The 24,476-nt window shown below is 46.9% G+C and overlaps 2 protein-coding genes across 4 annotated transcripts in view; one reads left to right on the top strand and one right to left on the bottom strand.

Annotated features, from left to right (window-relative positions):
- Window positions 1–10,811, bottom strand: part of RIBC2 (RIB43A domain with coiled-coils 2) — an 87,517-nt gene extending 76,706 nt beyond the window's left edge. For all 3 annotated transcript variants that reach the window (XR_002088699.2, XM_014606381.3, XM_014606380.3), the window contains exons 1-2: window positions 10,672–10,811; window positions 6,149–6,230 (exon numbers count right to left, since the gene is read on the bottom strand). Coding sequence is in view for 2 of the 3 variants with exons in the window: in XM_014606381.3 (XP_014461867.1) it covers window positions 6,149–6,230; window positions 10,672–10,782 (193 nt within the window). In the remaining variant the exon portion in view is untranslated. The remainder of the gene's footprint in view (window positions 1–6,148; window positions 6,231–10,671) is intronic.
- A 43-nt stretch (window positions 10,812–10,854) lies between these two features.
- SMC1B (structural maintenance of chromosomes 1B) overlaps window positions 10,855–24,476 on the top strand; it is a 63,344-nt gene continuing 49,722 nt past the window's right edge. The window contains exons 1-3 of the mRNA XM_014606379.3: window positions 10,855–11,071; window positions 12,271–12,459; window positions 19,624–19,736. Coding sequence (XP_014461865.2) covers window positions 10,954–11,071; window positions 12,271–12,459; window positions 19,624–19,736 — 420 coding nt within the window. The 5' untranslated portion in view covers window positions 10,855–10,953. The remainder of the gene's footprint in view (window positions 11,072–12,270; window positions 12,460–19,623; window positions 19,737–24,476) is intronic.

Genomic DNA, 24,476 nt, shown 5'->3' with positions numbered 1-24,476 from the left:
GAGGGGAGGAGGAGAATGGCTCCAGACCAAAGTGGCAGTGGGGGAAAGGCAGGGAGTGCCCCGGCCCCAGCCCAAAGCGGCGGGGGACGCAGGTCTCTGTCCTTTCCTGCCTCCCCACTGTCATTCTTGATGGGCAATTTGCTACTATTTTTAAATAAAATTAGAAGAGTTATTGTCAATATTTGATTTTAATATACATTTTTATTTTTCAATTCCAAGATGGCAAACCCTCTTCTCAAAAGGAGTACTTCTGGGTGGAGGCAAGGGGAGGGATGTCTGATGGCAAAGGTCAGGGGTTAGGGGACAGGTCTGATGGCAGGGCTACTCTTGTGGCCCTTGACATTTCACCAAAACTCATTAAGCAGCCCTCCACCCAAAATAATTGCCTGCCCCTGCCCTAGCATTTACTCCCAACTTGCAGTTGGGACAGAAACATACTTGCTAATTAGGACCAAAAGAAATCACAAAAACAAATCAATTATTTAAATAGTGGAGGTTTAGATGGTTATGCTAGACTTCCAATTTTCAGCAAAACCACTCAGGGGGGAAAAAAAAAAGTCTGAAGAACATCATCACTTTTAGAAGAGATTATTGTCACTCCTCCACAGTATGAGATAGTACAGAGTCTGACCATTTAAATATAATCCACAAGTGAATACCACAGATGTACATTCTGGCAGGAGCAATTTCTGGCTGTTTTATAGGGGTCAAGTTCTGGCAGGTATTCTGTCTGGGTGCCTACCAGGAAAATCATGACCAGAAACATGAAGGTAGAGCAGAAGCTGGATACTGCTTTCTGGGTCTTCTTGAAACTCAGAAAGGTTAGCTTGTGGTCCCTTTGCAAATGAGATCATGTGTTGGCATTCAAGCTGTGGCATGGTGAGTCTTACAAGCCAAGGGATGTGGTCATTATGTTTGTATGTGTATGTTCCCTGCCTGATGCAAGTAATTCAAGTTTCTAGCAAAAATAATCTGTACAGAGGGCAAAATCAATTCACAGATTTAAACTCCACAATTCTGAGAACAACCCTGTTGTTAAAACATGGTTCTTTGTCTGTTTGTTTAAAAAAAAAAAAAAAAGCATACATCTTCAAGCCCACAGATATTGTATCACTGCTTGATAAAAGAAATCATTGCGATCATTCTGTTTCCCACTTTTAGGTCTTGCCTCAAGGAAATTCAAACTAGCATAACTGTGTCGATATAGTTACATTGCTGCAAGCTCCTGATACAGACCCACAAGAAATCAGTGCTTACAATCAGCGTGCACACCATGGGTGCCATGAGATCCTTTGAAGGATACCACAGGAGGTATGAGAAGATAAGAGAAGCAGATAAGGGTAGGCTCAGGCTCCCAATGTGAAGAGATAGCAGGGGCTCCCCCTGCCTCGTCCCTCTGCAAGGAGGTAAGCACTGTAATAAACTAATTTTTTAAATGGTGTGCTGCTCAATTCACAAAACTTATGCAGAAGTACCTTGAGTCTAAGAAGGCTGTTGAAATCCAGTGGTTCTTACTCTAGCTTAGTCTGGTAACATACTAGACTTGTGTAAATGTAGCCTTTTGCTGGGGTAATGCATCTAAAGTAGCAGGTCACTCTGACACAACTATACCAACATAGTTATATGAGTGCAGACTTCCTTAGTAGAATCAGGGCCTTGAGCTTGTGGCCAAAGAGCAGATTGTTTATACAGAAGTAGGAAAAAAAAGCCCAGAAAAGCAACTTTCTGTTTGCTTTCTAATTTGAATTATTGAAGAGTAGGGCTGGAAGGGACCTCAAGAGATCATCAACTTACTCCAGGGGTCAGCAATCTTTTGCTACAGGCCACTGCTTGTGACTTTGCCTGCAATTCTCTGCCCCGAAGTGCCCAAGCTGCTTATTGCCATCTGTAATGGCAATGGGGAGGGGCAAATTCTGTGGCACAGAGAAGAGAGAGCAGGAGCAAGGGCTGTTGAGGGTGGGACTCTGTGAGGGGTGGCATGGTGCAGCTGCTGATCATAGATTTCACAGACATTAGGGCTGGAAGGGACCTCGGAGAATCATCGAGTCCAGCCCCCTGCCCAAAGGGCAGGAAGTCATCTGGGTTCATAGGATCCCAGCAAGATAAGCATCCAATTTACTCTTGAAGGTGTTCAATGTAGGTGCTTGAACCACCTCCGATGGCAGGCTGTTCCAGACCTTGGGGGCTCGGACTATAAAGAAAGTCTTCCTTATGTCCAGCCTGAAATGCTCTTGCAGTAGTTTGTAACCGTTCGACCTCGTCATCCCTTGGGGCGACCTGGTGAACAAACGTTCCCCTAGATACTGGTGGCCACCCCGATAAACTTATAGGTGGCCATCAGATCACCCCTGAGCCTGCGTTTTTCCAGGCTAAAGAGCCCCATAGCTCTCAGCCTGTTGTCATAAGGTCTGTTTCAAGGGCAACACTGGACCCCTGCTGAACCAGATGGGACAACTGACGGCCAGGAAAAAGCCAACCTATTAAATGGGTATTTTGCATCGGTCTTTCATCAGTCCCATGGGACGCCCATGCCCACTACAGGACAGGGAGGTCCAGGTGAGGGAGATCCCCTGCCCTCCATCAATGCTGACCTCGTGAAGGAACACCTTGAGAGGCTGGATACCTTCAAGTCAGCCGGCCCTGACAATCTATACCCAAGGGTACTCAAGGAGCTGGCGAGCATCAGAGCCCAGCCACTGGCACGGATCTTTGAAAACTCCTGGCACTCTGGTGTAGTGCCCAAAGACTGGAAGAAGGCCAATGTGGTGCCTATCTTCAAGAAATGGAGGAAAGTGGATCCGGCAAACTATAGGCCCATCAGCCTGACCTCTATCCTGGGGAAGATCTTAGAAGAGTTTATTAAAGAGGCCATCCTTAATGGACTGGCTGACACCAACATCTTGAGGGATAGCCAGCATGGGTTTGTTGCAGGTAGGTCTTGCTTGACCAATCTCATTTCCTTCTACAACCAGGTGACCTATAACCTGGACAAGGGAGAGGAGATTGATGTCATATATCTTGACTGCAAAAAAGCCTTCAATCTGGTATCCCATGATCACCTCTTGGCAAAATTGGCCAATTGTGGCCTTGGGTCCACCACAATCTGCTGGCTGGGAAATTGGCTGTGGGGTCGGACCCAGAGGGTGGTGGTTGATGGAAGTCAATTGTCATGGTGCCCTGTGACCAGTGGGGTCCCCCAAGGTTCTGTCCTTGGACCCATACTGTTCAACATCTTCATTAATGATGTGGACACTGGAGTCAGAAGCGGACTGGCCAAGTTCGCCGATGACACCAAACTTCAGGGGAAAGCATCCACACCAGAAGACAGGAGGGTGGATCCAGGCTGACCTGGACAGGCTCAGCAAATGGGCGGATGAGAACCTGATGGTGTTTAACACTGAAAAATGCAAGGTTCTACACCTTGGCAGGAAAAACCTGCAGCAGTCTTACACTGGCCAGCACTAAGGAAGAAAGACTTAGGGAACACGATTAACCACAAGATGAACATGAGCCTGCAATGTGATGTTGCGGCTAATAAAGCGACCAATACGCTGGCTAGCATCCATAGATGCTTCTCAAGCAAATCCCGGGACGTCGTTCTCCCCTTGTACTCGGCCTTGGTGAGGCTGCAGCTGGAGTACTGCATCCAGTTTTGGGCCCCACAATTCAAAAAGGATATGAAAAAGCTTGAGAGAGGTAAACACCATCAGGTTCTCATCCGCCCATTTGCTGAGCCTGTCCAGGTCAGCCTGGATCACCCTCCTGTCTTCTGGTGTGGATGCTTTGCCCCAAAGTTTGGTGTCATTGGCGAACTTGGCCAGTCCGCTTCTGACTTCAGTGTCCACATCATTAATGAAGATGTTGAACAATATGGGTCCAAGGACAGAACCTTGGGGGACCCCACTGGTCACAGGGCACCATGACAATTGACTTCCATCAACCACCACCCTCTGAGTCCAACCACGGAGCCAATTTCCCAGCCAGCAGATTGTGGTGGACCCAAGGCCACAATTGGCCAATTTTGCCAAGAGGTGATCATGGGATACCAGACTGAAGGCTTTTTTGCAGTCAAGATATATGACATCAATCTCCTCTCCCTTGTCCAGGTGATAGGTCACCTGGTCATAGAAGGAAGATTGGTCAAGCAAGACCTACCTGCAACAAACCCATGCTGGCTATCCCTCAGGATGTTGGCGTCAGCCAGTCCATTAAGGATGGCCTCTTTAATAAACTTTTCTAAGATCTTCCCCAGGATAGAGGTCAGGCTGATAGTTTGCCGGATCCAGTTTCCTCCGTTTCTTGAAGATAGGCACCACATTGGCCTTCTTCCAGTCTTCGGGCACTACACCAGAGTGCCAGGAGTTTTCAAAGATCTGTGCCAGTGGCTGGGCTCTGAAGCTCGCCAGCTCCTTGAGTACCCTTGGGTATAGATTGTCAGGGCTGGCTGACTTGAAGGTATCCAGCCTCTCAAGGTGTTCCTTCACGAGGTCAGTATTGATGGAGGGCAGGGGATCTCCCTCACCTGGACCTCCCTGTCCTGTAGTGGGCATGGGCGTCCCATGGGACTGATGAAAGACCGACGCAAAATACCCATTTAATAGGTTGGCGTTTTTCTGGGCGTCAGTTGTCAGTTGTCCCATCTGGTTCAGCAGGGGTCCAACGTTGCCCTTGATTTTCCTCCAGCTCCCCACATATTTGAAAAAGGACTTTTTATTGTCCTTGATGCTCGAAGCTAGTTGGAGTTCAGTTGCAGCCTTGGCTTTCCTGGTTTGCTCCCTGCAGGACCGGACCAGTGCAGAATATTCCTCCTTGGAGGCGAATCCCATCCTCCATCCTTTGTAGGCCTTTCTTTTTAGCCTCAGGAGGTCTGCTAGATCACTGGAGAGCCAGGGGGGAATGCTATACCCTCTTCTTGCCTTTCCTCCGAGATAGAATAGAATTAGCTTGTGCATTGAGGATAGCTCCCTTGAGGAGCAACCACTCTCCCTGAACTCCCCTCCCCCTGGGGTCGTGGTCCCTTAGGGCCTCACTGACAAGCCTCCTGAGCTTGTCAAAGTCAGCTTTCCTGAAGTCAAGGACTTCAGTGTTGCTGACCGACTTGCCAGCTTTACAGCAGATGGTGAAGGTGATCAGCTCGTGGTCGCTGTCACCCAGCTTCCCATCGAGCACTAGGTCGCCGATTAGGTCATCCCCAGTAGCCAGTACCAGGTCGAGCAGTGCTTTACCTCTCGTTGGCCCGTAGACTTCTTGAGTGAGGTAGAGGTCATCCACGCACGATAGGAATCTTTGCGACCGCTCAGATTTTGCTGAGTGATCCACCAAGCCATCCCACCCAAAATGGACCTTCATTAGCTGCATCCAACTTCTTTGCAGGCTGGATCTGACCCAAGGCTGTAGGGTGGCACACCCTCCCTAAGGTCATCCCAGTCTAAACATCATTAATTCTTTACTTGCAGAAGTGTTAATACAAGATATGGGATTTAATGCAATAACTTTGTTAACATTAAAATGACTGTATAGTCACCCCCAAATAAACTATTTTAATTAGTCAAGGGATCAAAATATTAACTATTTTTACCTAACAGCAAGTAGGATATACATGCTCTATATTAATGCAGAACAGCACGCCAAACCCTGAAGTTCTTATTCAAGAAAAGCCTGTACCAACTTTAAAAGGAGTATTGCCCAAGGAGGTACAGCTGGGTTAAACCAACGTGATCTTTGTCCCCCTCAGAGGAAATTAGATATTGTTTCAAGGTTTACACACAAACATAAATAGAATATACCCTCTCTGTCTGAATTAAGAGGGAAATGATGACACATAATGGATCAACTAGGTCCAAATGTAATGCTATTCCATCTTGACAGCATCCTAAAAATTGACAATGGATGTATTTTACCCATCAGAGCATTAAGGCTACTTCATAGATGTAGACAGAAGGAAAAGAACTCACCTACTTTCTACACTAATAGTTTGTCAGAGACCCAAACAGTATAACAGGATTGCATTTAAGCACCACTTAGATGTTTAATACCCTTTAGGACCACTTAGACTTTGACTTCAACTGAACATACATTCAAGATTCAATATGTAAATATAAATACAAATATAAAGTTGCATTATAAATATACCAAATTATAAATATACCAATTTTTTCATTTTGTGCTTTTTCAGTTTCCTCTTGAATCTTCCTATCTTTGACCTGGGTGTCCAGAGCATCTTTATCAACCTATTAAATTGAAAAAACATGAAACTCTTTAAAAATGTAATCCGTTGAAAATATTAAAAAATGTATAGACTTTTGTCTAACGCTTGTTTGTTAAAAATTGACTTGATCAAGAAATGAACATATTTGACTTGCAAATTTATAAAGCAAGGCAGCTGTGAATTGAGCTACTGCTAGTGAATTGGCTTTAATATAGTAAATGACATACATAACATATTTTAAATATGTGGCTGTGAAAGAAAATACAGTAAGAACATAGTCCTGTTTGTTGATTTCATTCTAATAGCAACAAGTACATTCAAACACAACAATGTTTTATGGCTTATTGAGCTCCTATACATAGCTGAAATATTTCCTCTCCGTTGTAGTTAGCTGTCTAATTTTCCTCCTTTCACCATTCCCCTTTATTAAATAGTTAAAAAGGTTTTTGCCAGTTATGCTGTAGTAGAAATACAATACCTTGCTGTGGTAAGATAGCTTGCATATTTACATATAATGCTCAATTCAAATTCTTTGTTGGATGAGAAAATGGGAGTAGAAGAAAACTTTCAGCTTTTTCTGTAGAAGATACTATTTTTGGTGTCTGGAAACTGGTTTAATTCCTGAATTTTCCACTGACTTTTGTGTGTGATCTTTGCTAAGTCACTGAACTCTGTATACATAGCTATACAATAAAGATGACAATACAGATATTACATGACCGCCTTGGTAAAGCACTGAGATAATTTGGTGTAAATTGCTGTTTTCAACTGGATCACAAAGGTTTATTTGAACAACAAAGCTCCTCATAATTTCAATAACAGTTAAGGAAAAAAAAAATAAACAATTTTTCCTCAGAAGATCCTGGGCATGGCATTGAAAAGAGATTAGATAGTATGTGGAAACTCTGAATTATTATACTAATTTATCCTTTGTCATCTTAGAGCATATAAAAAGCTAGTCATCATATTAGCTAACCTCAATTTAAATAATAACAGCAAAATAAAGTACTTGCTATGCTAACATAACCAACTCCCTTTTTTTTCAGTTTTGTCTGCTAATTTGTATTTGTCAATTTTACGTTATATCCCTAATGATAAATACTGGATAAATGTTAGCATAGCTTAATTAATAATTCAGTCCATATATCTCCACTTTTTCCCGAAATAAATTATTTTTGGAAAAATGGGATTTTTAATTATAACAGTTACAGATTTAAAAAGCTATGTAATTGCAAAGAATCTTTACAAATAGGAGTAAATTTCAATTTGCTCATTTTGCAGATGAGGACATTCAGCACAGAAGTAACTTGCCTGAGATCACGCAGTAAATTATGGGCAGTACCATTCCCACTCCCATTCTCAATCTTGTTCAATGCACCACTGCACCTCGCCCTTTTTGATTTTGCTTCTGACAGATTCGTTGACTGTTAAGTCAAATACTGGCATGGCTTTCCAATTGTGTTAGCCGTAGCAGCTAGGCAGAGCTGACAGTAAGTATTACAAGTTACATATTAGGCAATAATTTTAAAAGTGTACCTAAAAGCACAAAAATATCACATCTACTGTAAGCTTTCAGGATGTTTCTACTTTATGTTTTACTTAATTTCACAACAGACGACAACATGTTACCTTTCAGCTGTTGAATATATCATTTTCATCTAAATAAAGATAAACATTTATGTGGGTTTCTCTTTTATTTCTGATGTTTATTTTTCTGGCAAATTGATCTGTTATACACCTATTTGACATATTACTATTGCAAAACTCTTTGTGCCATATCCTCATTTGCTGTAAGTTAGCATCACTTTATTAAATATATAGAGACTCAATGCTGACTTACATCACCTGAAGATTTATCACTGAATTTAACTTGTAAGAAATGCTGTAGAAACATACATGATAGAAAAAACTAAATGATGTATTTCCACGTGCAGAAAAGTGGAGTTGCCTTCTTACTTCGTTATTTTTGTGTGCCTTATTATTTCCATCTACTAATTGATTGTTACCATCTTTCTTTGATGCATCTGGGTACTGGCTGTTATTGGTGACAGAATCCCGAAGTAGATGGATGACTACTCTGACAGCATTTTTGCTGTTTCTAGGTAATTAAGTTGACTGTGGCAGAAAGGTCACATGCATAATCCAAAGATTTATGATTAAGTCATAAGCACACTGGGTGAAAGTGATCTTTTCAGTAATGTGAGATTTGAATCTCAGTCCTTAAGACTTGAAGGATCAAATTTAGCCTTGTTGCAAGCAAACCCAATCCACCAAATGCAACAAACCAGGGCTGCTTTCACCCATTCTGAATTTGATCTTACGTAATCATGTAAAATTGTTCATGCAGACATTAATAGTGACACTTGGATACTTCCAGTGTGCTTGAGAATTTCACTATACTTGACAAATATTAGTTCACTAAAGCATCACAGCACATCTGCAGAGCAGGAAAGTGCAGCTCCGCCCCCAAACACCCCCCACCCAAATCAGGTGGCAAGCCTTGTGGCCAACATTACAAAGGCTAAAAACACATCAGGCATGTCCAGATGAGCACAGATGGGTCTGCAGCACCACACACCGCAGATGCAGACATTCCCTACAGTGCTACTTTGCAGTAGCAGGGGTCATAAAACCCCACCAAAAAATAGCAGGGTGATGCACATGGCAGTAGTACGTGCTGCCCAAAACTGGCCTGGCTGGCTGGGGCCACACTCTGGCTTCTAATCAGGCTCCCAGCTGCAGGAGCGCTGTGGCTGTAGTTCTCAGATGCCCCCAGAACCCCAGGTCAGGCTGCTGGGACTAGCATAGGTCCTGGCCCCAGACTCCCTTACCCCACCCCGGGTAACCTGCTGTTTGCCAGAGCATGTGTGGCATAGGCATTCCCCAGGGACAAGTAGTAGCACCCAAGGTGTGCCACTACTACTTGTCCCTAGGATAATACATGTTACTCCTTGTCTGGACCTGCCCATTGAGTTTATCCCCAGCTTGATTGTCCCAGCCTGGGAGTCCCCATCAAAACAGGTGGGGGCCAGCCAGCCAGCAGATTAGACACAAGAAGCTTGAATGGCAATTAACTTAAATTAACTACTCTTGTCCCCGGGCTAAATGCTAATTCAGATACTTCACATAAACAAGAGACAGTGGGATTGGCCCTCTGGATAAAAACAGACACCAGCTTCATTCAAAATGTGATCATTTTATCTCCTAGCAAACCCCAGATCTTATAGAAGAACAGACAAGTTTATTGTCCCACATTAACTATCTGTGAATTATCCAAATTAACACATTGCCTCCGAAGGATCCTGGCTAATGTGCGACTCCCCCTAGGCCTAAAGAAGGGTGTTTATGCCAAAGAGGTTGCAAAGAACAATTTTTCCAACTATTTAGTTGGTCTAATAGAAAATATCACATTTACCCAAGGAACCTTGCCTGGATATCTTTAAGAGTCTTATATATGTTACAACTGCCCAGGGATGCCAGGAGGGAACAGCAGATGGGTAGGCTAAGAAGGCTTTCTGAACAAACAAGCCGTATCATTTTAGAAGTTTAACTCCTTGGTCTTTTGAGAATAACATGGCTAATTGGAGTTAATTACCTTAAATTTGCTTGTGTAAGTAGGGATCGAATTACAGAGAAGCTCAGGAGGTTGATCCCCATCATAAGAGATGAGAGCCCCCCCCCCCCCCCCGACGATATACAAGTAATAACCTGACTAGTGCTGTAGTGAGGGGGGTGAGCGAGGGACCATCCCGTGCTGACGAGGGGCAGGGCGTGGGACGGAGCCACGAGTGGCTCGTTGGGAGCCGGGGCCCCGGGGACAGAGGAAGGGGGCTCCTGCTGCTGCTGCGTGTGCTCCCCGGCAAGCATAGCCAGGGGCACATGCCTGCCAGATCTGTGCAGGGGGCGAAGGCAGGCTGCCGCTGCAGGCTTTGCTCCAGGCGCCAAACTTCGTTATTATGGCACTGCAGGTGGCAGGTCCTTCGATTTTATTTGGGCAGCTCAATTTTTTTTTGCACAGCCCCCAAGAGTCAGAGTGTAAGTCGAGGCCTGTGTAAGTCGGGCCCTCCTGTAAACGAACCCAAGGGGGCAAACTTCCACTCTCTGCCTCCCCGGCGCAAAATGAATTTCTATTCTACCTAGGAAAACTTTTACTATCTTTGAATCCCTGCAGCCCAACGAGGGGCGCTCGGACCCGACACCGTACGAAGAAAGGGATTTGCTCCTGTTGAGCTGGTCTAATAAAAAAACCTCACCTCCAGCCCCAAACTTTGACTGTTTTTTGGAAACGGCCGCGCCCATGTGCGGGGATGCGGCCCATCTCACCCCAACGCTGCGCGGACCCGCCTGTCACTCCCTCCGCAGGGCTAAGAGACACGCACGGGTTTAACCCACCCTGGCCCGCACCCGCACAGCAGCGGCTCCCGCAGGCCGGGACAGCGCCCAGCGAGCTCGCAGCTCCTCACCCCGATGATCCTGGTGCGGGCGTCGAAGATACGGCCCTGCCGCCACCGCTCGCCCTGCAGCCGCCGCTCCCGCAGCGCCGCCTCGACGCGATCCGGCCCCGGCCGCAACATAGCGCCACAACCCCAAGCCCAACAACAAGCGCCGTTGCCACGGCAACCAAACCGCCCGGCCCGCCCCGCCCCTCCAGCTCTCGCGAGACGCGCCGAGACCTGAGCTGGGCTGCACTCGCGACGCTGCCACGTGCGCGAGGGTCGGATGCAGCGTGTGGCCGTTGCCCTTGCATGCCCGCCATGGGTTACCTGAAGCTGCTGACGATGGAGAACTTCAAGTCGTGGCGGGGTCGCCAGAGCGTCGGGCCCTTCATGCGCTTCACCTGCGTCATCGGGCCCAACGGCTCAGGTAGCTCCTCCCCCCGAGGTGGTACCTCCCATCCCCTCCCCAAGCAGTTGTTGGGGGCAGTACGCAGCTGGGGGCTCCCGGGCCGCAACCAGGGATCTTCGCTACAACCAGGGGTGTTTGCATAGCCATGAAAATGCCAGGGAGTGTTTGCACAGCCTGCCTGGCACCAGAGACCTTGCTACGAGCTGTGCCACAGGCTGCTGCCCTACTTCCAGGGCCTGCAGACACTCAAGTCACTTCACCACATTGGAGTTACTCTGTTTCCAGCTAAAAAAAAAAAAAGACGGCACCTGTCAGGGCAGAGGTAATATTGTAGGGGGGACAGTGATATGGCCATGACTTGCCCTCACTCCCAAGCCACAGCTACCCCAGCCCTACTCCTGGTCCCAGTACCCTGCCCCCCGGACTGTGCTGGTGTCCTCCTCTCCCAACCTGCATCCCCCCCACCCTGCCAGCCTGCTGCTGCCCCTCACTTGCAGCCTGCACCCCCTTGCCGCCCCTCCCCCCCCCATGCTGGTGCCTTGCTGCTAACCCTGCTGCCCCCAAAGAATCCTCTCATCTCCTTCCCCTGCTGGAGGGGCAGGCACCTCACTTGCCTGCCCACCCTGCTGCAGCACCTGCACCCACCCACACACACCCACCTATGCATGCACAAGCCCCACCCCCTCCCAACAGTCCCCAAGCCCTGGCCCTCTAAACCCTGTCCCACAGACTTACCTGCCTGCAGCTGCCGGGGCTGCACACAGAGCACATGATGTCCCCACCTCCAGTTGCCCTCTTCTGCTTCCCTCAGCCCCAAGCAGCTCTTTTCTGGGGCAAGTCAGGAAGGGCTAGGAAAAACTTTGATGTTGAGCAGAGGCAGAGCAAAATTCCCAGACATTTGTTGGTATTTTAAAAAACCACCTGGACAGAGATGGGAGGACCCAAAAAGAGGACATGTCCGGGAAAATTGGATGTATGGTTATGCTACATCAATTTGGAAATACCTTCTAAGTAGGGATATTGTGAGACTGTTGGTTCTAAATTATTTTAAGATCTCAAAAAAATTGTTAGTGTCACTATTTCTTGAATGCGTATAGAAGTTGTGAAAAACACTTAAAAAACAAAATAGAAATTGAAGTTAAAAATTTCAGACATAGCTAACAGCTCATTTGTTCATTTTTTATTCAACTAAAAATTTTCTTTTTTTTATTTTTAAGGCAAATCAAACCTAATGGATGCCCTTAGTTTTGTGATGGGTGAAAGAACAGCTAACTTACGAGTGAAAAACATTCAAGAACTTATTCATGGCGCACATGTTGGAAAACCTGTTTCTTCCGTTGCAAGTGTAAAAATGGTATATTGTGAAGAGAATGGAAAAGAAAAAACATTTGCGAGAATTATTCAAGGCAAGTAGTAGGCTTCTACAACCGGCTCTGTTATAAATTGAGGCCCAGACTCAACAAAGTGTTTAAGTAAAGTTTAATCATGTATATTTGATGCTCACCTGTTCACAGCAGCTCACCTAAGCTCCTAGGTGTACATGGACACCTGGAATCTCACCAATTAGACTCCTTTTCTGCCCATAACATCCTTTTATGCCCATAACTCTGCTATTGGCTGGGAGCCTGTCTCCTGTCTAAACCAATTTAGGATCTACAGACTAGGCATACTTGTGCCAGTAACCAGGCTAGGCATAATTGTGCCAACATCCCCCTGAGCAGGACCCTCCTGCGTTCTGGCAATGCTCAGTGCAAACACCTACACAGGATAAACTCAGAGATGTCCTATAAGAACCCATAGTTCAGAAGCATTCTGCCTTCTTGTCTTCATGAGTTCTTTCCAACAGAAGAATGACTTATTTTTTGTAGGCAAGTTCAGAGCTGGCATTTCTGAAGGGTGCCTTGCGCATAAATAAGTTGAGAATCACTGGACTAGAGCAGTGATTTTTTCAAAGTCCCTGAAGTCATGGAACCCTTCCATATCACTTCTGCTGTGGAACCCCTATTCCTATCCAAAAGATGGACAAGTCTTGTAAATGTAAATACATATATACAAATAACATATCATTTTTTCTATTTATTTTTCTTTATCTGTACAAATAGTAATGATTGTGAAAGGATAACTATATACTTGCAGATCACACTTGCTTTCAATGTGATGGGTGTCCCTGTCTTTCCTTTTGTAAAGGTCTCTGATGTTTGGTATGATGGTTGACAATTGTGATGCATCTCTGGTTCTGCATCTAGCCTGTTTCAGTGTTTATTCTTTGTAATGGTGCCTGATGAGAAATCTTCCTTGCATAAATAAGTAGTAGCAAATGGCATTAGCTGCATTACTGCATGGTGAGTAATTTCAGGATACTGGTTCAAGAGTTGTAGCCAGAAATTCCCCAAAGATACTGATTGAAATGTTAATAAGCTGCTTGTGCTACAGGGAGAAACAAATATCTCCTGCTCACAGCATCCACCTCTCCCTCTCAATTGCTAAGTTTGCCTCGAGTTAAACCCAAAAAAGCTGGTAAAGGAAAGGGGAAACTGTTAGAGTGACAGTATTTGGATCTTGGGGAGCACTGGATCTGCAGCTGAATAAAGGCTTTATGCTGTGTCTCAGCAAAGCTGCTGACCACAAGGCAGAATGATATATTAAAAGTAACATTGCAAGACACTTAGGCAAGCATTTTTTAACCATATAGTATTGTTGTAAGGTAGATAGCTCATTATGTATTGTTAGAGGGTAAAGCAGATTTTGCTTATGAATGCTCATGCTAAACCAGCAATTTGCTTATGCTAAGTAACCATCTTAACTGTGTCAACCATTTTCAAGTGAGTCTATGTAAGTTTGTGTACTGTGAATGAGATGAAGTTTTAGGAATGTGGAGATGATACAACATGAGACTGAAAAACAGACTGGAATGTGAAAGACAACATGTAACTGGTAACAGAATCCGAGATAAAGACATGCGAAAAGGTGAATGTTGATTGGTGAAGAGGCCTCCAGAAGCTTCCAGGTTTTGGTCGAAGTCTGCCCAGTGACTGAAAGAAGTGAAGTCAAGGTCTTAGACATGCGCTCATAGCAAAAAGACATGTAAATAAGTGAAATACATAGGTAATTCCATGCTACTGAAACAAACAGTAAACAGAGGCGGAGCTTGAGATAGGAGGGAATGTGTGTGGAACAAAGGAGGAGCAAAGGTGGAGTCAATGTCAATGAGTAGGAACCAAGGTGTATAAATGTAGAAAGACCTAATGTTCATGGCAGCTCCCCAGTTTGGGAGCTAGTCTGAAGCTGTCTCCATTTTGAATAAAGCTGTTGCAAGCAATGCGTGCTGGTGTTTGCTTCCTGTTTACTCCCTGAGCAACTGGATCCCAAGCAATTGGATCGTCATCTCCCTAGTCGTTGGGCGCCGCATGGAGTTGGGGTCTAACAGAAACAAGTTAAAAAACGGTCGATGAATCTTTTTGAAGTATTGGAGTATTGCATCCAGTTCTGGGCACCACAGTTCAATAAGGTTATGGAGACGCTTTAGTGAGAGAGTCCAAAGGAGGGCCACGCACATAATTAGAGGCCTAGAGACCAAGTCATCTGAGGAGAGACTGAAAGACTTGGGGCTGTTCAGCCTGGAGAAGAGAAGAGGGGACTTGGTGGCAGCCTACAAGTATATTAGGTACATCAGGGTTTAGGGGAGCATCTATTCACCAAGGCGCCCCAAGGGAGGACAAGAAATAATGGGCACAGACTGATTGAAGACCATTTCAGAGGCTCGACATAAGGAAAAACTTCTTTAAAAGTTGAGTGCCAAGGGTTTGGAACAGGCTTCCCCTCCAGAGGTGGTACAGTTACCCACCCTGGCGATCTTCAAGAGGCATCTTGATGCCCATCTTGCTGGGGGTCATCTGATCCCAGCAGTCTTTCCTGCCCAAGTGCAGGGGGGCTGGACCCAATGATCTATAAGGTCCCTTCCAGCCCCTAACAACTATAAAACTATGAAAGGTAATTAACATGAGCTGGCTGACGGATTTGCTGATTGGATTGTGCAGCCAGGCCAGGGACTTGGTCATTCCTGGAAAATATTCCCTGAAAGCTGTTCATAGATTAGACAGTTGTTGAATTATGCAACACTTAATGCCTTCATCCAATTCAACTAGTAATAAACAGATCATGAAGGGATGGGAAACACTGAATACTATTTTCCTTAATGTAGTTGCACCAAACATCAAGTTTTAGAAGCATCAACTTGATTTTATCTTGGACATTCAAGAACATTCACAGTTAGCCCCTGACAAGACAAGTTCAGCTTATTAAGATAGGAAAATATATCCATGAGATGCCAATTTCTGTACCCAAATAATGTCAACAAGTTTAGGTGCAAATTTAAATGGATGGTGAGAAAAGAAAAAGTATCTCTTTGCAGTTCATACACATGAATGAACACTTTTTCACAGGAGAGCTAGTGAACGTAAGTATGTATGTAGCAGGACAATTATTTGTATACTGCCAATCTCATACAATACCGAAACTACCTTGGAGTTAAGAGGACGAGCTTTAATAAAAATTTACAATTTTCACTGCTTCACGAAGCACAACCTTCAGATTGTTCAGCATGTGGTTCATAACAGGCTGGATAGTGAAGACTGCAGCGTCTGCTTTTCATGTAAGGAACAACATTTTCAATGCATGCTACCACACCTCCAACTTTTTCAGTCATTGCTTTCAATATGGCTTTGCCTCTTGTTTTTGTCTTAAGTGGACTGTACAAAAGCAGGCATTCCTGTATTGATTCAAAGAGGCAGCACAAATACGAGCAGCATAGCCAACCCAGCAACATCTGTGCATTCTGGATTCATTCATTTGAAGAACCAGGCCAGTGGGACTAATTTGAATATGCCTAACTGTAATAGGGGCTGGGCCTGTTACTATTGGTGTGGAGGAGCCCAAGTGGACCCCATACCTTGGAGACATTCCTCATGCCCACCCCAGAGCTGGAGGAACTCATCTAAGGCTGAGTATCCAGGCCTGGAAATGCAGCGAGCCTCCTAGCAAGGGAGCTCACCCAGGTGAGAATGAGGAAGCGCTGGCCTGCATTAACTGGCAGGGGGGAAAATAAAAGACATTGAAAGCAGCTTCTGGGGGTGACTACACCAGCAGAGGCAGAGAACATGGCTGTCCTGAGCCTGGGGTCAGTCATGGTCTGGCAGATGCCAGGAGGGGCCCCGAGCAAGGCTTCTCTTTTTATTTATTCATTTAGTTTGTGTGGGTTCTTTTCAAAGCCTCTGAAACATAAGAGGTGTGGGGGGCTAGGGGAGAAGGAACCCTGGGAAAAACCTAGCAAGCTAGAGATTTGGAGTCAGTGAAAAGCTAAGTGGCAGTGTATTTCTTGAACTTTGTTTCTTTTGTCTTTCTTACAAACCCAGGGTGGCATTGTGTAATAGACCAGGGGTTTTCAACTTTTTTGAATCATTGTACCCCTCCAGCAACTGGACGCGGGGCAGTGTACCCCCAGCCACTGAGCTGGGAGCGGGGGTGGTGTGTGGCTGGATATGGAGTGGTGGCAGCCACTGCATGTAAGCTTCCCCTGTCCCCTGTGTCCAGCTGGGTGGGTGGCGCCTGTGTGGCAGCATGGAATGGTGCATGGTGATGCTCTGTCCCCACCTGCTCACGCACACCCACTAGGGCCTTCTCAAGTACTCCTCAGGGGTATGCATACCACCTGTTGACAACCCCTGCTATAGATTAACTTGGCTGTGTCTGTACTTAGTAATTAAAAGTGCCTCGACACAGCAGAATTCTTAGCACGATGCGAGCACTCGGTGCAAGGGATGCCTCGCTATGGCAGGAAAAGCCTTGGTGCAGTGATCAGCTCCCACCAAAAACTAGCAGCTGCACTGTTTGGATGCATGCTACCGATTGGCTCATTGTAAATTATTCATACCCGGCGGCTAGCAATTGGCTCACTAGCCGTATAAAAGCTTGGGTAGTTTCCGCCCAAGTCAGAGAACTCCGCATGTACGTTGGGAACGAGTTCCTCGTGTACCTTGGAGCAAAATTGGAGGCCTGATCAACCACCAACCACTCCCCGTCGCTGACCGTCCCGACGTACTCCGCACCCTGCATACTCGGAAAACATTGGTGTGCCACCTGGTTTCTTTCTTTTGTTTGTAACGTAGCGTGCCTACACTGTGTTTATCGACGCAAATCCCTGTACGTCAGTTTGTAAGTAAAGTTCTTTTCAATTCAACCAATACGTGTTTGTGCCTAATTCCACTCAATCGGTGTGGCCCCAATTCCGGCTATACTCGGCCCCCACAGGGTGTAGCAGAGGCAAGAACCCTGAACAGTGGGTCCTTGGCTAAAGCCAGCAGTGAAAGTAAAAGTAATTGGCTCAGGGTGCCTGACCAAACTTGACTAGCTCCGCCCTGCCTAAACGCTACCTGTAACAGCGTACATTAATTAGTTCTGCCTTGCAGACATGTCAGACATGTCTTCAACGTGTCTTGAAACCATATTTTCCAAAAGTTGAACAATATAAATTTTCTTACATGACTAGTCAATTGCCTGTCAAAAATGGGGGGGTGGGGATGGGGGTGGCCAGGGACAGTGGTCTGTGTCTGGCCCCGCTCTGCACCCCACCTTTGGGGTCAGGCCCGCTCCCCCTTTCTCCCCGCCAACCCGGGGCCAGGCAGCCCCCGCACACCTCCGTCTGCTGGCTCCGTCCACTCTGTTGCCACTGCCTGCAGGGACGGGGCGCGTGGCCAGCAATGCTGGCCATGCCCCTCACCCCCATCCTCTCTGTTTTTGTGGCTTGCAGGGAGCAGGGGGGAGAGGACCAGCAGTGCTGGATGCACTCCCCCTTCATCTGCTCCATTGCCGCTGCCTGCAGGGTTGGGGGGCCAGGGCCAGCAGCACTGGCCTTGCTGCAGGGGACGCGGAGCCAGCACTGCTGGTCCATCTGCTCCATTGCCTGCTGGGGGGGGACAGGCCTGAGGCCAGGCTCGCTCCCTCCACCCTTGCCCCCACCACTTCGGAGTACTGAAAAAAAAACATATTTAACCTTCAAGAGGCAATGAGACTGTGCCATCCTTGCACACACTGAGGAAAACCTCCAGATGATGCTGGATCTTTTTGGAGACGCCTACTGAACTTTGGACCCTTCTCTCAACATTGTGAAGACGATGGGGCTCTATCAGCTTGCCCCGGGCCATGAATGTGGCCCCACTCCCCAAATTAGTTTCAAGGGAAAGACTGAAGGTAGTCAAGCGCTTCCCCTACTTCAGTAGCTCCCTCTCAGTGAGTGAATGCTGATGAGATCCAGCATAGGATCTGATGTGCCAGGTCCTCTGTGAAATTCTTTTGGCATGTATTTATTGCAATCTTCAGAAAGATACTATGATCCAAGTCTATAATGTAGTCATCATCCCCTCCTTTCTGTATGGAGGTAAATGTGTGTGAACTACCACCTTCATTTCAAGAGTCTGGAGAGGTATCATTACTGATGCCTCTGGAAAATCCTCTGCATCAAATGGGAAGATAGCTGCACAAATGCCACTATCCTTGCTGAAGTCAGTGGAACCAGCATTGAGTTGGTGATCCTCAAGCACCAACTTTGCTGAACCAGACGTGTAAGGATGCCTGACAAATGGTCTCTGTACTTCTCTTTGTTTCATTCCATATTTGAAGAATGTCACTTAAAGTTCCTATAATTAGTGTATTTTACTGTATAATTAGTGTATTATACCAGTGGTCCCCAACGTTTTTAGACCACGGACTGGCAAACCATGGACTGGAAGTGACCATGGACCGGCAAACTGGACCAGCATAGTGCGGACCAGAAGTGATCAGCATACTGCAGACTGGCAGCCAGCCCTTTTTTATACTCGGCATAAAAAAGGGTTTACTTCCAGTCCGCAGTTTGCCGGTCACTTCGGGCTTCCAGTCCAGCAGCCAATACTCCTGTGGACCAGGCTGCAGACTAGGGGTTGGGAACCTCTGTATTATACAGTGCATTTATACTGTATCTATTTCTGACTCTCCAAATCTGCTTCCAGAATGTGTGTGTATGTTCATGTGTGCTGGTACTTCAGTATTTCAGTTCCCTGTTCAAAAGGTTTTTCTTCCCTGTATTGCTCTATAAGATCATTGTGAGCAAAATGAGGAGCAGCTTAACTGACCAGCTAAATTTGTCAAATATACTAAAACATATTTTTCCCATCTAATCTCAATTGTCATAGACTTAACTCTGTTTTATAACAAAAAGCAAGTAAAATATTTTTAGATAAAACAATGATTTTCTCTTAAAGTTAGCTTTAAAATATTTGGTCACAATTAAAAGGCCACTTGTACTTTGTAAATGAATTCAACAAATTTTGATATAGAAAGATATGATTATAGAAGGGACTAAAATGTATTTATTTATAATAATGATAGTCATTTAAAAAATAATATATATTAAGAAATGTATTTGAATTATATTAATGCATTCCCAGCAGTTGCATTTTCATATGTTTTGAACATCATCTTAGGTCAAGTATTAAGCTGTATATTACTTTTAATTTTATTGTTGTTTCTTTTATCAGGAAGTTCTTCTGAATTTCTTTTCAATGATAAACCTGTCAGCCAATCTGTTTACACAGCTGAGCTTGAAAAAATAGGCATAATTGTCAAAGCAAGGAACTGCCTGGTTTTTCAGGTAAGTATTGAAGGTCCTAAGAAATCAACTTAGAAAATATCCGCAAGCTAAATAGGGACTGGGAGGGTCCATGGACGTACAGGTTTTCCTCGATTTATGAGGGTTCTGTATATGCGAATTTGTTTTTTTGCAATGAGCATTTTTAGACCCATAATTCATTATATGTGAAGTAAATTTGCTCTTATGTGATCGGCATAGGTGCCCCCACCCTCCTGCCCAAGCAGGTAAATCAGGGGGGAGGGGGAAGAAGCGGAGCCCTGAGCAGCAACAGCCTGGGGCTGCCACTGGCCCTAGCCTGCTGCAGCAGCATGCTGTCATCCTGTGCGCAGATCTAAGGCCACATGCCTCCCGGGAAGAACCCAACACAACCTCCTAGCCCACAGCGCTCCTTGGGGGCACCCCTCCCCACCACTGACAGACTGACAGTTCCCTCTTCAGCTGGCGCTGGCCGCTCCTGGGGCCACTGCAGCAGGGGCTAGGGTGAGTGCGGACAAGCTGCGCTGCGCCCCATGGTGCCTAGGGCTCCGCTTCTTCCCACTCACCCCATCCTGTGCTGCAGCAGCCCCAGGAGCAGCTGACACCAGCTGCCTGCACCAGGGCATGGCACAGCCCAGGAGCAGGGGTGAGTGGGGACAGGCGGAGCCCAGATGCAGAGTGACAAGTGGAGCATGGTGCAGCCTAGCAGCTGCAGGCTACTGACACTGGCCACTCCAAGGGCTGCTGCAGCAGGGGCTGGGGTGACTGCTACTCTGTTCTCTCTGCTTTGCTCCCTTGTGCCCTGGGAGCAGCACCACACCCCCTGCCCCTTCCCTGGTCCCAGCTTCACTCCCTCCCTCCCTCCCTCACCACCATGGGAACCTATCCCTATTTGTTACATTATAAAGTGGGTTCACTTTATGCAAATTTGATTTATGCGCTGTTTTCCAGGAACACACATACCGCATAAATCAAGGGAAACCTGTAAAATGCTTAGGCCATGGCAATAGACAATTACTGTACACTAGGGGTGGGCAAAATACAGCCCTTGGGCCAGATCTAGCCCAACAAATGAATTTATCTGGCCCATAGTTGCTCCTCTGAAGGAGAATTGTATCCAGCCTGCAGCTACCCTGGTGCTGCTTGGCTTTCTCCCTTCCCTATGCCAGCCACCTACAGCAGCAGCAGCAACCCCTCCCTGGCCAGCCCACCCTCTCCCACCCCCAGCCCATAGTGTACCTCCAAGACCATGGATGCTGAGCCTCTAGCCAGGCTTCTGCCCATAAACGCTGTCTGTGCAGTGCTTGGACCCTATGGCCATTTGCAGACCAGACAGCCCAGCCCTTGGTGAACAGAAGCTTAGGTAAGGTTTTCCTTGCTGGTGGGGGAGGGGTGCAGGGGGAAGATGGCCAGGTGTCATGGGTTATCTAGGCTCTTTTGCACCAGGGCTTGGTAGGGGCACAGGTACCGCTAATATGGTGACACACTGTGTTCCCATGTGCCACTTCGGGCTGTGCCACATGGGTGTAGCTGGAACAGTTGGCACAGCTCCTGACTGACCCAAAGTCCCCTTTACACAGCTGGGGTGGACAGGAGCTATGTCAGCTGTACCCACATAGCCTCAAGTGGCATGTGGGAACAGTGTGGCACCAGCCCATCTGTGTGCTGGGGACTTAGGGCAGGGCAGGGAGAAGGGGGGAACACAGTACAGAAGCTGGGAGCCCCTGGGCCCAGCTAGTTGGTGCAAGGAGTTTCCTCCCTTCTCTCTGCACCAGCCTCAAGTCCCTGGCCACAGCCAGGCCACAGGAGCTGTACCAGCGTGGCCCAAGGCGGTGCACAGGAATATAGCATGGCACCGGCCTGGCCACCTTCTGGAGAGTCAGGCTGGGGGAGGGGAGGGCAGGAAGAAGGAGAGAACAAAGGTTAGGTTCCCCTAACTTTGGTTCTCTCTGCCCTTAGATCAGGGGCGAGCAGTTATTTGGGCTGGAGGGCCACTTACAGAGTTTGGGTGAGCTGTTGTGGGGTGGGGGCAGGGAGAATGGTGCTGACCTGGCCTGTGACAGCTCACCCAAACTCCCTAAGTGGCCCTCCGGCCCACATAATTATCCACCCCTGCTGTACACAGTTACTAGTTTGACTAACTGGGAGCATCTTGCTAACAAAAAAAGTATTGTCCTAACCTTGGCTACAACATAACATGCCTTGAAATGAAAATTAGGTGGCTTGCTGAGAGATGTGTTCATAAGTAATCCAGCAATGTTTGTGCTTCATTAGAGACAAATGTTCTTCATTTTTTAATTTACTACGGTTGATTTATTGGGCCAAAATGATTTTCTCCTTATTTTTATAATATTTGTAGAAATTGTGGTGAGAAGATATTATTAAGATATATGGTCTGTTTTTCTCCAGACAGTTTTTCCTTAACTATATTTTTCTAGGACTGTGTCCAGTCTAGCCTAGTTTAATCTATGAGTACAGATTTATTGTTGACAATACAAGGCACTGGCATCTTTTATTTATAAAGTAGCTGCCCCACAGTGCTAGCTTCCTTCCAGTGGCCTGCTAGATTCATAGATTCATAGATGTTAGGGTCGGAAGGGACCTCAATAGATCATCAAGTCCGACCCCCTGCATAAGCAGGAAAGAGTGCTGGGTCTAGATGACCCCAGCTAGATACTCATCTAACCTCCTCTTGAAGACCCCCAGGGTAGGGGAGAGCACCACCTCCCTTGGGAGCCCGTTCCAGACCTTGGCCGCTCGAACTGTGAAGAAGTTCTTCCTAATGTCCAATCTAAATCTGCTCTCTGCTAGCTTGTGGCCATTGTTTCTTGTAACCCCCGGGGGCGCCTTGGTGAATAAATACTCACCAATTCCCTTCTGTGCCCCCGTGATGAACTTAAAGGTAGCCACAAGGTTGCCTCTCAACCTTCTCTTGCGGAGGCTGAAAAGGTCCAGTTTCTCTAGTCTCTCCTCGTAGGGCTTGGTCTGCAGGCCCTTGACCATACGAGTTGCCCTTCTCTGGACCCTCTCCAGGTTATCCGCATCCTTCTTGAAGTGTGGTGCCCAGAATTGCACGGAGTACTCCAACTGCGGTCTGACCAGCGCCCTATAGAGGGAAAGTATCACCTCCCTGGACCTATTTGTCATGCATCTGCTGATGCACGATAAAGTGCCATTGGCTTTTCTGATGGCTTTGTCACACTGCCGGCTCATGTTCATCTTGGAGTCCACTAGGACTTTCCACCTCTGTGCCACCCAGCAGGTCATTCCCTAGGCTGTAGGTGTGCTGGACATTCTTCCTCCCTAGGTGCAGCACTTTGCATTTCTCCTTGTTGAACTGCATTCTGTTGTTTTCTGCCCACTTGTCCAACCTATCCAGGTCTGCCTGCAGCTGTTCCCTGCCCTCTGGTGTGTCCACCTCTCCCCATAGCTTTGTGTCATCTGCAAACTTGGACAGAGTACATTTGACTCCCTCGTCCAAGTCACTGATGAAGACATTAAAGAGTATCGGTCCAAGGACCGAGCCTTGCGGGACCCCACTGCCCACACCCTTCCAGGTCGAGACCGACCCATCCACCACGACTCTTTGGGTGCGACCCTCTAGCCAATTCGCCACCCACCGGACTGTGTAGTCATCCAAGTCACAGCCTCTTAATTTGTTCACCAGTATGGGGTGGGATACCGTATCGAAGGCCTTCCTGAAGTCTAAGTATACGACATCCACCCCTCCTCCTGTGTCCAGGCGTTTTGTAACCTGGTCATAGAAAGAGACTAGATTGGTCAGGCACGATCTGCCCGCCACAAACCCGTGCTGGTTTCCCCTCAGCATAATCTGCCCTGCCGGGCTTTCACAAATGTGAGCCTTGATAATTTTTTCAAAGGCTTTACCAAGGATGGAGGTGAGACTGACTGGCCTATAGTTGCCCGGGTCCTCCTTCCTCCCCTTTTTGAAAATGGGGACCACGTTAGCCCTTTTCCAGTCCTCCGGGACTTGGCCCGTGCGCCACGAGCGTTCGAATATTCCCGCCAGTGGCTCTGCAGTGATGTCGGCCAGTGCCTTCAGCACCCTCGGATGGAGCTCATCCGGGCCTGCCGACTTAAAGGCATCCAGTTCTTCCAAGTGACTCTGCACCACCTCAGGATCTACGTATGGAAGTCTGGCGCCTTGCTGCTGCCTCTCTACAACCCCAGTGAGAGACTTGTCGTGCCCCTCACTTAGGAACACTGAGGCAAAGAACTCATTGAGGAGTTCAGCCTTGTCCCCCCTGTCTGTCACCAATTGTTTCTGCCCATTTAGCAGGGGTCCTATTCCTCCCTGGGCCTTCCTTTTACTCCCAATATATCTAAAAAACAATTTCTTGTTGTCTTTTACTTGGGTTGCCATCCTCAGCTCCATGGTAGCTTTGGCCCGCCTAACTGCCTCCCTACAAGCACGAGCAGAGGAGGTATATTCATCTTTAGTGATCTCACCCTGTTTCCACTTTTTATGTGCTCCCCTTTTGGCCCTTAGGCTGCCCTGGATTTCTCTGGTCAGCCATGGAAGCCTCCTGGCCCCTTTCCCGTTTTTGCCTCGCTCGGGGATCGTCTTGCTTTGTGCCCGAAGGATCGTTTCCTTAAGGCACAGCCACCCTTCTTGGGCTTCCATCTCTTCAAATCTCCTACTCTGCAGTGCGTCCTTGACTAATTGCCTGAGTGCATTGAGATCAGCTTTCCTAAAGTCTAGCACTTTCACCCTACTAGTTACCTTACCCACTCGACGTCTTA

The sequence above is a fragment of the Alligator mississippiensis genome, chromosome 4, assembly GCF_030867095.1.
Source record: "Alligator mississippiensis isolate rAllMis1 chromosome 4, rAllMis1, whole genome shotgun sequence".
Classification (NCBI taxonomy): domain Eukaryota; kingdom Metazoa; phylum Chordata; order Crocodylia; family Alligatoridae; genus Alligator; species Alligator mississippiensis.
The sequence above is the reverse complement of the archived record's forward strand: the minus strand, read 5'-3'. Positions and strand labels throughout refer to the sequence as shown.